This window comes from Lactuca saligna, chromosome 7, assembly GCF_052625555.1.
Source record: "Lactuca saligna cultivar CGN05327 chromosome 7, ASM5262555v1, whole genome shotgun sequence".
Taxonomy (NCBI): Eukaryota; Viridiplantae; Streptophyta; class Magnoliopsida; order Asterales; family Asteraceae; genus Lactuca; species Lactuca saligna.
Genome location: NC_136423.1, coordinates 25,261,424 through 25,277,127, shown reverse-complemented (window position 1 = coordinate 25,277,127; position 15,704 = coordinate 25,261,424). Strand labels below are relative to the sequence as shown.

Below are 15,704 nucleotides of genomic sequence, written 5' to 3'. Positions count from 1 at the left end.
TTTTGTTGTTTTTACATGTGTTTTTCTATTTTCTTTCAGGTATTTTATGACCCGAGGATCGAATTCATCTTTGGTACCACTTCTTGAAAATCCGAAATCAGCTTCGAGGAAGGACAATGATAAGACCGTTGAAGAGACTAACCCACCAAAGAAGTCACCTCTCAAGGACATTAAATCTGTTTTTGGAAAGAAGAAAGGAAAGAAAGTGGGTGAGTCTAGCAATCAAAGGAGCGAAGAAACTAAGGCATAAAATTTTGAACATAATCCCAATCCAAAAGAAACCAAATACGAAACCGAAACAAAAACCGAAGAAGAAAGCGATCTAGAAGGCGAACCTTACAACAACATGGCTAACATTGTTGATATCACCATGAGCAAATACAAGAAGAGGATGCGTGATGATACCGGGCCGGGACTCATGCAAACCGTGATTCCAGAAACTGCTACCTTCGAGCTAAAAGGCCACATACTCGCCCAACTCAAGGACATCTCATTCTACGGTAAAGATCACGATGACGTATACAAGCATATCGACGAGGTCAACGACATAGCCGACTATTTCAACATTCCCAATGTGCCTCGCGAGATTGTTTTGATTCGTATGCTAGCGGTGACATTTAAGGGAGCCGCAAAAGACTGGCTAAAATCACTCCCTCCAGGGTCCATCACCACATGGGCTAAGATGCGTGAAGAATTTATTGATCAAGTTTGCCCTCTTTCAAAAATAGCAAAATTGAAGAAAGCCATTGCCAATTTTGAGCAACAACCCAGTGAGTCACTATATGAGGCGTGGGAGAGATACAAAGGCTTGTTGAGGAATTGCCCCCACAATGACTTGAACATTCAACAAGAAGTCTCAATTTTCTATGATAGAGTGAACGTGACAACTAGGCAGCTCCTTGACTCCCAAGGACCGCTCACGAAGAAGAACCCCGCAGTCATAAAGGAGCTAATTGAAGAATTATCTATGCACTTTAGAGAATATCATAATTTAAGGAATGATTTGACTCGAAGGGCAGTGAACTCGGTGTCCGACAATATGGCGGCAGTGATGGCTGAATTAGATAGTTTGGACCGAAGAATGACAAAGATGGTTCAATCCATCCATGCCATCCGAGTGGGATGTGAGAACTGTAACGGACCTCACCTTACTAAAGATTGTGATCTAGACGAGCATGGGAACCGAAAAGTGAAAGTATGTTATTCCAATGGTGATAGATATGATGAAGATTGGAGAAAACCGAAAAAAGAGTGGCTACCATACGACGAGTACAAGAGGACGAAGGAGGAGAAATATAGGCTGAATACAAGAGGGTTCTATCAAAAGGAGGAGCCGGTGCAAGAGAAGAAATTGGACTTTGAATATATGCTCACAAGATTTGTAGCTGCATCCGAAAAAAAACACAACGAAACCGATGATGCAATAAGAGAACACCAAGCCATGATGAAAGAGCAACAAGCATTGACAAGGAACCAACAAGCTTCTATTCTAAACATTGAAAAATAGTTGGGCCAACTTGCACTAAAAATCAATCAAGTAGCACCGGGTGAACTTCCAAGCAATACCGAGAAAAATCCGAGAGGCGCTCAAATCAACATTGTAACGACTAGAAGTCGGAAGATAATTATCCCTATGACACCTATAATGAATGAGAATACAAAAGAAGTGCAGGAGGAGAAGAATGAAGACCCAAAATCCCAAACAGTCGACCCAACTCGTCGAGTCAGGGAAACGGACTCGACGAGTCCACAGTCTGAATAGGAAAATGATCCCCCTTTGAAACCTTTTCAACCTCCATTGTCATTTCCAAGTTAGGCTAGACAAGAGAAGCAGATTGAAGATTCTCAAAAGTTCCTGGAACACATCAAAACACTCCAAATTAATATTAGTTTCATCGAAGCAATTGCAAAAATGCCCAAGTACGCAAAATTCTTAAAGGATCTACTCACTAATCGAAAGAAGTTGGAAGAGGTGTCCAAGGTAGTGCTTGATGAGAATTGTTCAGCCACAATGTTGAACAAATTACCAAAGAAGATGGGGGACCCGTGTAGCTTAAATTTGTCATGCCAATTCGGAAACCTAGCTACTAGCTATGCATTAGCGGATTCGAGGGCGCGTATTAATATCATGCCATACTCTTTCTTTAAGAAATTGAACCTTCTGGATATGAAACCAATCCGTATGGTGATTCAGTTAGCAAATAAGATGGTGATATTTCCAAGGAGAATATGCGAGGACTTATTGGTCAAAGTTGATAAATTTGTATTCCCTGTGGACTTCAAGTGCTAGACATGGAAGAGGACCACCAAGTGCTGATCATTCTTGGAAGACCTTTCCTAAACACCGCAAGTGCCATAGTAGACATGAGAGAATCCAAGCTTACCCTTCGGGTGGGAGATGATTCAGTTACATTTGGAGTTGATCGAGCCATGAAGCATTCCAAGTATAGCGATGACACGACATTTTCGGTGGATACTTTGGAAGAACTAATGGAAGAATGGAATGAGGATCACCAAAACGAACCTGCCAATGTCCTTGAAGAAAGTTTTGATGCTGAAAAAGACTTAAAGAAGATAGAACAACTAATCGAAGAAGCTGAATCTGAAGAAATAATCAGAAATGCGGAAAGGTCGACTCGCCGAGTCGTAGGCATTGACTCGACGAGTCCGCTTGAAAAATCACGATCAGACGGGGATTTTGGCTTGGACACAACGATTCCTCTCTATAGACTCAACGTGTTCAGTGTACAAAATACGAAATTAGAGCTGAAAACTTTTCCTAAACATTTGGAGTACGCATTTCTCGAAGAAGGTGATCAAAAGCTTGTTATAATTGCTTCCAATCTCACCAAAGCTGAAAAAGAAGAGTTAGTCCAAGTTTTAAAAAAAAGGAAGAATGACATCGCATGAGAAATTATCGATATAAAAGGAATAAGTCCTTCATATTGCTCCCATAAGCTAATTCTTGAAGAAGGTGCGAAGCCGGTAGTACAACACTAAAGATGCTTGAACCCAAACATGCAAGAGGTGGTCAAGAAAGAAGTTGTCTAGCTCTTAGATGCGGGGATAATCTACTCCATTTTCGATAGCCCATGGGTTAGTATCGTTCAAGTAGTGCCAAAGAAAGGAGGAATGACGATCGTCACCAATGAGAAGAATGAACTTATACCCATGTGAACGGTAACTGGTTGGAGGGTGTGCATCGATTATCGAAAGCTAAACGATGCTACTTGCAAAGACCAATTTCCTCTTTATTTTATTGTTCAAATGCTTGAGTGTATATCGGGCCATAGCTATTATTGTTTTTTAGATGGGTTTTAAGGCAATTTCCAAATCCCCATAGACCCAATTGATCAAGAGAATACCACTTTTACTTGTCCAAGTGGAACATTTGCTTATAGACGCATGCCCTTTGGGTTATGCAATGTGCCGACGACTTTACAAAGATGCATGACGGGTATATTCCATGATATGGTGGAAAAATTCATGGAAGTATTCGTGGATGATTTTTCTATTTTTGGCTCTTCTTTTCATGATTGTCTTACTAACCTCGATTTGATGCTTTCTAGGTGTGAAAAGACCAATTTAGTATTGGATTGGGAGAAATGCCACTTTATGGTGAAAGAAGGCATTGTATTAGGCCATAAAGTATCCAAGGTGGAGACTGAGGTGGATCTAACGAAAATTGATATAATTGCTAAATTACCTCCACTAACTAATGTGAAGGGTATTAGGAGTTTTCTAGGTCACGCTAGTTTTTACCGCCATTTTATAAAAGATTTTTTTTTTCTAAAATAGCTAGACCTTTAACTCAATTACTTTTAAAAGATGCACCTTTTAATTTTTCTAAAGAGTGTCTAGCTGCTTTTGAGATTTTGAAAGAAAAATTAACTAATGCCATTATCGCCCTGGATTGGAACCTGCCCTTTGAGATAATGTGTGACGCGAGCGATTGTGCCTTAGGAGTGATGCTTGGCCAAAGAGTTGACAAGCACTTTCGACCAATTTATTATGCAAGCAAGACCCTTAATCCTAACCAAGAAAATTACACCACAACGGAAAAAGAATTATTAGTCGTGGTGTATGCCTTTGAAAAATTTGGTCCCTATTTAATTTTATCTAAAACTACTGTGTTTACTGACCATTTTGCTATTAAGTACTTGTTTGACAAGTAGGATGCGAAGCCGAGGTTGATCTGAGGGGTGCTGCTACTTCAAGAATTTGGCATAGAGATCAAGGACAAAAAGGGAATGGAAAATGTATTTGCTGACCATCTTTCCATATTAAAAAATCCAATGAGGGAAGAGATAGACGACAAGGGTATTGAAGATAGCTTCCCGGAAGAGTACTTGATGGTGATTATGGGGAAAGAACCGTGGTATGTTGATATTTCAAATTACTTGGTAGGAGATTTTCTTCCAAAATGGCCCACTCATCAATAGAAAAAGAAGTTTTTCTTAGAAATTAAATATTATTTGTGGGATGAGCCTTATCTTTTTAGGAGTTGTGCAGATGGGAGTATTAGAAGATGTGTATTTGGTAAGGAAATTTGTGACATTCTAGAGCATTGCCACAATGGGCTAGCAGGGGGACATCATGGTGTACAGTTCACTACTAAGAAAGTCTTTGATGCGGGGTTCTATTGGCCTACCATCTTCAAGGATGCTGCTAAATACGTGAAGGAATGTGATGCTTGCCAAAGAAAGGGTAATATATCGGCAAGGAATGAAATTCCTCAAAGGAGTATTCAAGTTTGTGAAATCTTTAATGTTTGGGGTGTGGATTTTATAGGACCATTTCCTTCATCCAAGGGCAATAAATATATACTTGCGGCGGTGGATTATATGTTAAAATGGGCAGAAGTGCAAGCATTACCGACTAACGATGCTAGGGTGGTGGTAAAATTTCTATACAAATTATTTTCTAGATTTGGAGTGCCAAAAGCTTTGATTAATGATAGAGGAACTCACTTTGCTAATGATCAACTAGCAAAAGTGTTGCAAAAATATGGTGTATGCCATAGATTTTCGACACCATATCATCCACAAACAAATGGGCAAACCGAAATTACCAATCGAGCACTTAAAAGGATTTTGGAGAGATTAGTGGGTAGCAATAGAAAGGATTGGGCGGATAAATTGGATGATGCACTTTGGGCCTTCTGAACCGCATTCAAGACACCCATTGGAACCACACCCTATAGGCTAGTATATGGTAAAAAATGTCATTTACCCGTGGAGCTTGAACATAAAGCCTATTGGGCTTTAAAAACATGCAATTTTGAGCCAAATGAGTTGAGTGCCAATAGAGTATTGTAAATGAATGCTTTGGAGGAATTAAGGAATGAATCTTACACTAACTCATTGATTTATAAAGAAAAGACCAAAAGATGGCATGATGCAAGGTTGAAGGGTAATAAGGAGTTTGAAGAAGGGCAAAAAGTTCTTTTGTACAATTCAAGACTAAACCTTTTTCCAGGAAAATTGCGCACTCGTTGGTCCGAGCCTTTTACAATCAAGCATGTATATCCATACGGGTTGATTGAGTTATGGAGAAAGGATGGTTCGAGCTTTAAAGTCAATGGACATAGGATCAAGAGATATAAGAGGGATTGCCTAAGGATGAAGGACTAGAAGAGGGGTTGGACTTGGAGAAAGTCGCTGCAATGTAGAGTGGGAAGGTGTCCAGCTAAAGACTCCATAAAAGGAAGCGCTTACGAGAGGCAACCTGCTGCTTGAGTTTGCTTTCTTTTTACCTTTCCTTTTCGTTTTTTTTCGTGTTTTATTTTCTTTTGTGTGGCTTTCTTCAACCTAAATCTTCTTATTCGTCTAAAATGATTGCTTGAGGACAAACAAGGTTTGAGTGTGGGGTGTGGTGGAAGTATTTCAAAAGGAGTGAAAAAATTTCAGAAAATTTTCACACAGAGTAAAAGTCTCGCCGAGTCCATTTGAAAATGAGACCATTAAATCATGATGCTACTCGCCGAGTCAGGAACCTACTCGACGAGATGCCCTTTTAACCGGAAAAAATAAATAATTTTAACCTTTGTAAATTAGGTTTTTTACCCTAATAGGTAAACTTTATTCATTCCATCAGCCACCACAACCGACTCGACGAACAAGTTCCTCTCAAGAAACCATCTTCCAATTTTGTGCTTTCTTCCAATTTCTTCCAAAAGGTTAGTAGTTTCACCCATAATTATGTTAAAGTTTTGATCTTTGGTGGTGTGATGGCCATAATTTGTTAGAATCCCGATTTTTGAACTTGACATGAAATTTAGGGTTTCGATTTTGGTTAATTTAGAGTGTTATAGTTGATTTTTTTTGTGAATTAACACTTGGAATACAACCCTAGACAAACCCTTGAAACAAATTTCGAGTATACATGGTTGATTTGTTTCGAATCAGGTCTGATTTCCGCGAACAGTTCATATGACTCGCCGAGTCTATTCATCGACTCGACGAGTCCATGCTGCAACTGTCCAAATTTTTAATTTTTAATGTTTATGTGGTTTTTTGGTTTTTTTTTTGTGTTGATTTTACAGAAAATGTCCAGAAAAGGCCAGAGTTCTGGAAGCACTCATGAGTATATTCCTTGGTTGAATTTTCCACAAATAAATTAAAAGTCAACATTGATTCGGGCAAAGAAGAAACTTGAAACATTGAAGAAGAAAGAAATTTACGTCCTGAACGAGATAGATTGGGAATGGATACAAGTGGGTCTGGAAGAGGAGTTGACTCCGTATTTGGTCAAAGCTTTTGGACAAAATGAGGCTTCAGTCACATACAGTGGGTGGAGAAGGTTTTTTAGGATCCAAGAGCCAGTATGCCAAGAACTCTGCTGGGAATTCTTTTCTATCATTACCTTCCAAGGGGGTAATGACTACTACAATCCAAATGTCCTCACGTTTGTCTTGGTGGGGAATTCCGTCAGTGTAATATCGTGGAGCTAAGTTGGAGAATGGATATTTATGACCAATATGTGGTCATGTTTGGGGCCTTTGGTACTTTTCTAGACAATTGCCATAGGGATTTTCCATAGGGGATGACTAGTCCGGGTTGGTGGAACACGATTTCCAACAAATTTTACATCCTGTCTTCAGTTCAAGAGGGGAGCATAAGATCCCCCATTCACCGTTTGATTCGCCACTTGATTGATAGCACAATTAACATGAGGAAAGATGACGACAAAGTCCCGACCCTTGATATCTTCTACTTGTGGTGCATTATTATGCCAAATAAATTTTGCAATATTCCTTACTGGTTGGCAAAGTATTTGGGAGAGGGAGCAGTAAAAAATAAGACAACTTCAAAGATTAATGGTGGAATGTTTGTGACCCGCTTGGCAAGGTCGCATGGTGTGTTGGAGAGAGGAGCCGAAAATATGCTAACTATGATACCCACACCTCCGTTTAGTGTTATGATTTATAGGAGGGCAAGAATCATAGAAGATTATGGTGGTGGTCATCTGCAATCCCGGGTGATGATACATTTGTGGCACCCGAAGAACCGGGTAGGCGGGTTAGGCCAAGACAAGATCGTGCACATGAAGACCCACCGGTAATCACGGTGGAAGAAGAATTACCAATGGATTGGTACAGTGTGGAGTTGATTCGGTATCAAGATGATATTGGTCAAGGTATAAACTACAATTATATGGCTCTTTCCCGTATTATGAACCACATGCACATTCAAACGATAGATGGACCCTGGTACTCACATATTAGGAGTCGGGAAGAGAGGTGGAATGATAGGCAAAAAGGAGTAGGAGGAAGCGGAGGTGGGGATGGAGATGATGAAGAAGATGAAGATTAACTATCATTTTTGTTTTTTGTTTTTTTCATTTGTGTGTTTCAAGACAATTTTTATTTTGCTTGGTTTGGTTTGGTTTGTTTTTCTTTTGGTTGATGTTTGAAACTTGTAGTAATTAGGATTTTTAGTTGTTTTCCTTTTTTATTACATGTGTTTATTTTTGCTCTTTTCAGTTTAAGGGTGAGGGATGAATGCAAGAATATATAGTCGAGGTTAACCAAGAAAAAAAATCAAGTCTAGGCAAGAGAAATAGAAGTTTTGTGTCCGAGTATGAGTCTGATCATGAAAGGGGTTAAAGAGTGCCTATTTATCGAAGAAAAAAAAAATTGAAGGGGAGTATCATTTTGATGTTGCCCAAATACACCAGAACCGAACCTGAAGTAGAAAATATTTTTTTTATCCATACAACGCCTACTCGTCGAGTACACATCTAGAACTCGACGAGTCCAAGTGAAAAACGTAACTTTTTCTGCTTTTATAACTATAACTCGCCGAGTCAGTACATGGACTCGACGAGTTTCTCAACTTCTTATTTTTCGCTTGCTGACTCGATGCCCTTTGATGCTAGTTTTGGCTATATTATTTCAAGAATATTTTATGAGCATTACCAAGAGCTTGTTCTTTTATATTTGGAGCTGTACAGATGAGATTTGACTCCCGAGGTTTGGATGACTTGTTTCCATTCCTAAAGTCAATTGAAGATGGAACTTTAAATGAAGAAGATCAACCTCGCTACTACTATCACAGGGGAGTTTGTTCCATTTTCACTTTACTTTTACATTTTTATCATGCATAATATGCAATGGGGACATTGCATAAATTAAGTGTGGTGTTGAGGGCTGGTTACATATTAGTCAAATTTAGAATTTTAGTTAATTTTTTTAAAAAAATTGCATAAAAATTGCTAAGGTTAATTTATGAAATCATGGTATAGTAATTAGGATTCATGTTAGTATTGTGTTTGATGATTTTATGAGGACCCAAATGTTTAGTTGAGTCTATATATGTTATAATGCATTTGAGGCCACCTTTATTCTAGTGAAATCATGAGACAAAAACACAACCCTGCTTAGTTTGAAGGATGCAACATGTTTAGCATCCTTTACCAGAAATGTATCTAGGAAAACTTAAGTAGTCATTGCACATGAGACTAGTACCTTAACCAATAAAGGATGAAGTTAAGCTCCTTGCTTAAGGATGTAGGGTTTGAGTGAAAAAAAGTGAGGTACATGTAAAAAAAAAGAGAGAATTTACCGAAACGTTGAAGGAATTTTCGAGTTATCAAAGTATAAAGTATGAAGATCAAAATTCAAAAGTTGAAGATACCAAAAATCAAACAAAGAAGGTGGTAAATTTAAAGAGATCAAATATCAAATAAGTGAAGAATTCAAAGAGCTCCATTGTGGTATCAAAGTTGTAATTTTTCTAGAATTTATGTATGCTTGGTGGTTTAACCAAACATGACTTGAGGTTAAGGAAGTTTTCCGTGGATAAGTTTGGAGGGATGTATAAAATGAGCATTGTTCAAAAGATGTGGGCGAGTGTTTATGAGGATTGTTAGTATTTAGAATTAGGGGGGTCTTTAGGAAAAAATTTAGACACAAATGCATGTGTTGCAGTCTTGGTATAATGAGTGAGTTTGATTATAATTGTCTTATGTGACACTAGTGTGTTAATATTCAGTTTTGCTTGGGGGCAAACAAAAGTCAAGTGTGGTGTATTTTGATATGTGCATATTTAGTTATATATTTTATCTGAAATTTTAATACTTTTTGGCTAATTTATCCTAATTATTGAACAAAAGTTGCTTAATTGTGTTTAAATTGTATTTTTAGCCTAAAAGACATGCTCAGGTTAAAAAGGAAGCGAGATTAGCATACGAAATCTCGGGAAATAAAGAAAGAAGAAAATGAAGCTAAAAGAGTGAAGAACTCGGTGAGTTGGCCATCGACTCGCCGAGTAGACATGAATATTCGCGAACTATCAGGTGCCTTACCATGCATGGATTTTAAGTGATGGACTCGCTAAGTCGGTCTATGAACTCGATGAGTTGCCCCTGTTTTCAGAAAATTATATAAAGGCCATCAAGCCCGAGACAAAAACCTCTCTATGGAACATTGGAGCGACTAATCTGCGAAGAAAAGGATTCTTGGAGCTCTAAAACTCGAAGATTGCACCCTGGATACCAATTTGGAGGAGATCTAAGGGAAAAAATCATTCTCTTTTCCTTAATCTTTTGATTAGACTTTGTTTCAATCATTAGATTTAGTTTTTGAGATGTTTTCTGTTGTAATTATGAGCTAAAACTCATAACTTCTGTTTAGGCTAGATGAGTTTATAACTATGGTTTGATATTATGGTTGGATTAATTAGATTTGGTGAACTTGTCTTGTTGAGCTTGTTAAAGACCCTTATGTAACACCCGTAGATTATGGCTAGTCAATTTAGAGACGATAAGCGTCAAAAATGAATTTTTGATGAAAGATTATTTAGAATGAATAATCTTAACCAAATTATAGTATATGTTACAAGGATTCCGTACATATAAAGAACGCCGAAATCCGAGTTATAATGAAGAAGTTATGACCCGTCGAAGTTTCGCGACAGAACCGGCACGACACATCACGACGTAAATAGTGAATTTAAGTTAAAGAGATATTTGGCCTAAGCGATCTAAATGAAAGTTGTAGAGTTCGTTAAACCGTGAGCGTGCATAAAAAAGAACGTCCAAATCTGACTTTGTATGAGGAAGTTATGATTTTTCTAAGTTTCGACTTAGCGGTATGCAACCCGAATACTCGATTTGAGATCGAGTGGTTTTTAGCCGACACAATCTAAATGAGAATCGAAGATCTCGTCGATAGTAGTCCAACGCTAAAAAGACAGACGAAAACGGACGTCGGATGAAGAAGTTATGAATTTATAACAGAGTTTTCTTGTCCCGGCTTACTAAAAATAAATAATAAAAATAAATTCAAAATTAACCGACAGAGTCTAAACAAAAGTTGTAGAGACTAGTCTCACCTACGCGTGGATATAAAGAACGTCGAAAATGGAGTTCGTATGAGGAAGATATGAATTTTTAAATTTTATTAAATAATTAAAATATTAAATTTAATTATAAATTTCGATATTATCCAAAAAGTGGGGGGGGGGGGGGGGGAGCGACCTTATCCAGGTTACGCCCGGCGTAACTAAGGATTATGCCCAGCGTAATTCGGGTTTTCAGCTCCTATAAATAGATGTCGAGTGCAACCGAGTTATATTGCTCATTTCACCCTTTCTCTCGCGTTTTTACCTCGTTTTGCGTGCAAAAAATACCCCGAAGCCCCGATATCTTTCCCGAGACCCGAAGCAAGTCCCGAAGCCCCGAAGATCCCGAGAAGTGAAATTCCTGAGCCGAAGCTCTGCCCGCGAGAAGCCAATTTTTGTGAAGATCTTCCAGAGATACCGAAGAATACTATTTCTACAAGCCGTAGTGCTGTCCGATCATCTTCTGATCATGTGAGTGTATAGTTACTTTCTTCTAACACATAAATATAAATTATTAGCTATGAAATACGTGCTATGTGTTATATATTATTTGTCTATTTAAGATGGGCTTGGAATTGATGTTTTTATACGGGTGTTAAATGATTTAAACTGTGCTTGTATTTATATCTACAAAATTTTTGGGTAGAACATGGGTAGATGGAATCGTTGGTGACGATGCGACTTCGTACCTATTAAGTAAATCCTTGATGACGATGCGACTTCGTGCCTAATGAGTAAACCCTGGCGACTATGTGACTTAGTGCCTATCGAGTAAATCTTGACGACGATGTGACTTTGTGCCTATTGAGTAAGCCTTGGTGACGATGCGACTTCGTGCCTATTTGATAAACCTTGGTGACAATGTGACTTCGCGCCTGCTGTGTAAACCTAGGTGACTATGAGACGTAGTGCCTATTGTGTAAACCTTGGTGACTATGAGACGTAGTGCCTGTTGTATAAACCGTGGTAACAAATGGAATTTATGCCAGTTCCTTAGGTAAATCCTTAGGAATGAATGAATAAAGGATAGTTGGTTCTTAGGGTAAACCCTTGAGAAAATAAAGGAGATATGGGGATGGTTATTTAGGTTGATTGTTTGATAATTGAATATAATAAATGTATTATTGTGGGTTGAAAACCCTATATGCTCACCAGGCTCCCAAGCCTGACCCACTCAATTTTCTTTGCATTACAGGTAATGGTACAAGGGTATAAGTTGGTGGACTTGACGAGAGATTTTGGATTATAGATCGGTAGTTATAAATAACTGTTGTAAGGTCTATTTTATAGTGTTTATGCTTGTGGTTTGTATCGGAACATGACATCCCGAGGTTTTATTATTTAATGAAAATACATTGTCTTGAGAAATGTTTTGATAAATTTTATCATATTTTGTTTTGGGAACAAATTCCACAGCTCTTTTAATCAAAGGATTACTCTGATTTTATAAAACAAAGCATAAATAAATCGGTCTTTTCTGGCTGTGAAATTGGAGATGTCACACCTTATGTGTTGATTATGATTATTTTTCTGTTAGTAGTCAAGTTATTGAGTTGCATGAATATCATCTTAATTGCTTGAATCATACGGATTTGTGAAAACAATATTGTATGCCTAGTATTAGTGATTATGAACCTAGGATTAACTAGAAAAATAAGTAAATCAATGTGTAAGCATGTGGGATCAACATCCACACATGAGTTAATTAAATTGATAAATTTTTAGTTAATATTACAAGTATTACTTGATCTGAATCTGTAATATTGGAAACTTGTTAGTTTAATCAATTAGCCACTTTTTGAATTAATTAGTTTACTAAGGATTAGTAATAATGAATATGAACCTAATCACATTAAATCGGTAGCCAACGACAAATTAATCCATTCCACTTGCCATGAAATCAACCATAGGAATAAATGATTTGAACCTGAACAGAAGTCTCTTTTAATATTGAATGTAGTTACCTCTTATTTGCATTAGTTGTTAGTTATTTTAGATTGAGTGTTAATCATTTATTTAAGTTTCTAGTCTTGAAAAACTAGAGAAAACCCTTCTTTTTATTATTAGTTTTAATTAGATAATTTTAGTAGTTAGTTTGATTATTACCATTCCCTGTCTTCGATACCCTGGTTGCTTGAATTAAACTGCTATCGGTAGGTACACTGCCTGCGTGTGTTTGTTTTTAACTGAGTTTGTTAGGATTAAAACTAGATCGTTTTACACACATCAATTCCCATTCATCATATGTCCTAAGATCAAAGGATTCCAACACTTCATCCTTTAGGAGTTGGGCGATGCATTGTTTGTGTTTATGAGCCAAAGACGACAATGCCACCAACATGCCTTGTCCATACCATTAGACGAATCAATATGAAACACATTATTACATATATTATCAATACAAATCACAGTTTCATACGCAACATTACAAGGTAAAGTTTTAAAAATAAAAACACCATTATGAAAAGCATAAATATATCCAATATCATTATCAAATGAATATCTAAAACCTTTTCTGAAGAATGCATGAAATGAGATAATGTTTTGCGGCGTATGCAACGAATAACATCAATTAATCAAATTAACCCTAATACCACTACCGAGCACAAGTGCATAAGTCCCAATCTTGGTAACGGGTGAAAATCACCTATTCTCCATGATCAGGTTCATCCTTCCATGCTCCACCTCCTCTCTTTCTCTTAGTCCCTGCAAATCAGAACTAATGTGGAAACCACATCCTGTGTCAAGGACCCAAGAATGAGAAATTTGTGTGTTATTAACTTGAATAGTGTAAATACCTGAAGAGGACGCCTTGACTTTACCATCCTTCAAGTCTTGCAAGTATTTCCGACAACTTCTTCTCTAATGACCCTTTTCGCCATAGTGGAAGCAAGTGGCCTCCTTTGGATCACTGATCGCAGAGACATCAAAGTTGGGCTTCGACTTGGACCCACTGCTAGACCCTCCAGCATGGGCCTTCCTTTTTATGTTGGATTGAGAAAGAGCCTTCCTTTTTTTCCCTTTTCCAGATCTAATGGTCAGGACATAAGCACTTGTTTTAGAAGGGCATGATTTTTCTTCATCCTTGACTCAGCAGTTTGCAACAAGTTATGGAGCTAGATCAATGTCGTCACCATGTTTCTCAAATGATAAGTCAAGACGAACTACTCATAACTAGGAGTCAAGGAGTTAAGGACCATGTAGTTGCTCTATGTACCTTTGCATCTTTTGTACTTGAGCACATACATATTCTCCCTCCTTTAGCTTGCATGCCATTAGAGACTTGACCACTTCATAATGCTCTTGTCTTGCCTTTTTGTGGAACTTTTCCGCAAGGTTTAGACTCATCGTATATGGCCAGTAATCCTCATAGAACTTGGCCAACTCAGATATCATAGTGGCCACCATGATGCATGCAACCTTTATGGCATCACCAGAATGTTTGTTGTAGGAAGCAATTTCCACAGGAGTAACGGTGAAATGATCGATCTCGAAAAGAGACTTCTCAAGGACATATTCTTTGCCTTCATATCGAAGATTCATCTTCAAGTTTCTCATCCAACCCATGTAGTAAGGACCAAAGAGCTTCTCTTTCGACATAATCGAGAGTAGGAGAAGTTTGAGTTGGAGGGGCCGGTTTGAGAGCAACGAGTTCACTATTTCCAGACATCTATAAAAAGAGACATAATTTTAGCGAGTGATATAAATCCTTAATATTTAACCCAAAATAAATATTCAAGGTTAGGATCTAAAATACAATTCACAACAAAGAAGAATGATATCGTAATCTAATTGCAAATTTATTAAGGTAGGTAATACAATTTTACCAATTTCAATCTAATATGAAATTCCTAGATCGTTTGAGATTCATTGAATCTTATCAATAGCATGTTTAATATTTTCTTTGTTCCTTTTTTTTTTTTTTTTTTTTTTTTAAATTTCTTTATCATTTTAAATATATAATAATAATAATAATAATAATAATAATAATAATAAAACAAATATCCTCACCCCTCCCCCTCCCCTTCCATGTCCCCAGCTTCTGCAACAATATTCGAAAGCACCACCACATGTCACCTCCAGCTCCTCCAGCACCACCACCTATCAGCACCAACAACTACGCCACCACATCCTATCACCGCAAACATCTTCCCCTTCCTTTCCCCGGTTTTCTTCTATCTTCGTCTCCATCTTCTCACCTATTCCTGACATCCATCCAAAACCCCAAATTGGTGAACCAAAATCAGACACCAAACCACTATCCCGTATCTTCGTTCTCCCCATCCGCCTTAAGAACACTAGAGACCATCACCAATTTCAATCTATCTGTCTCTTGGTGAAACCCAATACCATCCTATTAATCAAATTGATCCACCCACTACTCCCATTGAAAGTTATTTCTATGAACCATATCCATTACCATCGAAACAAAATTTTAATATTTGAAACCTTAAAATACCAACTAGATTCTTTTTTTGGAACGACAAATCTATTCTACTCCTAATTCTCCACCTATGTCCCTCACGGGACTTGAACCCTCGACCTCAATGAGGGAGAGCAACACCGGATACCGATACCGCTGGGCTAGAAGCCCTTCTCACTACAATCAAAGTCACAACATATCTTCATCTTCAAAGTTGAAACAAGTACTAATTGAAATCAATTCCAAGACGAATCCATCGAAATAAAATCAAACCTAATATGACCTGAGACTCAAAATCAAAATCGAAATCGGAATCAGAGTCAATTTCTAGATTTGATGACGATGAAGAAGGAGGAAACACAAAATCAAAATTGAAATCAAGTATTTCTCTTTCTGTATTGTGCGACATCTCCATCTTATTTGGTATCCTTTTTCCT

The 15,704-nt window shown here is 37.7% G+C and overlaps 1 protein-coding gene and 1 non-coding gene across 2 annotated transcripts; one reads left to right on the top strand and one right to left on the bottom strand.

Moving 5' to 3' along the window:
- Nucleotides 1–730: 730 nt before the first annotated feature.
- On the bottom strand, nt 731–837 carry LOC145007775 (small nucleolar RNA R71). Its single transcript, XR_013663141.1, has one exon. It is a non-coding gene; the product is annotated as a small nucleolar RNA R71 (small nucleolar RNA).
- Nucleotides 838–1,912: 1,075 nt separating this feature from the next.
- LOC145006752 (uncharacterized) lies at nt 1,913–2,290 on the top strand. Its single transcript, XM_078965806.1, has one exon. The coding sequence runs from the start codon at nt 1,913–1,915 to the stop codon at nt 2,288–2,290; it is 378 nt and encodes a 125-aa protein (XP_078821932.1).
- Nucleotides 2,291–15,704: the final 13,414 nt, after the last annotated feature.

Coding starts and splice junctions, on each gene's coding strand:
- LOC145006752 (XM_078965806.1), top strand. CDS start 1,913: ATGCCCAAGTACGCAAAATTCTTAAAGGATCTACTCACTAATCGAAAG.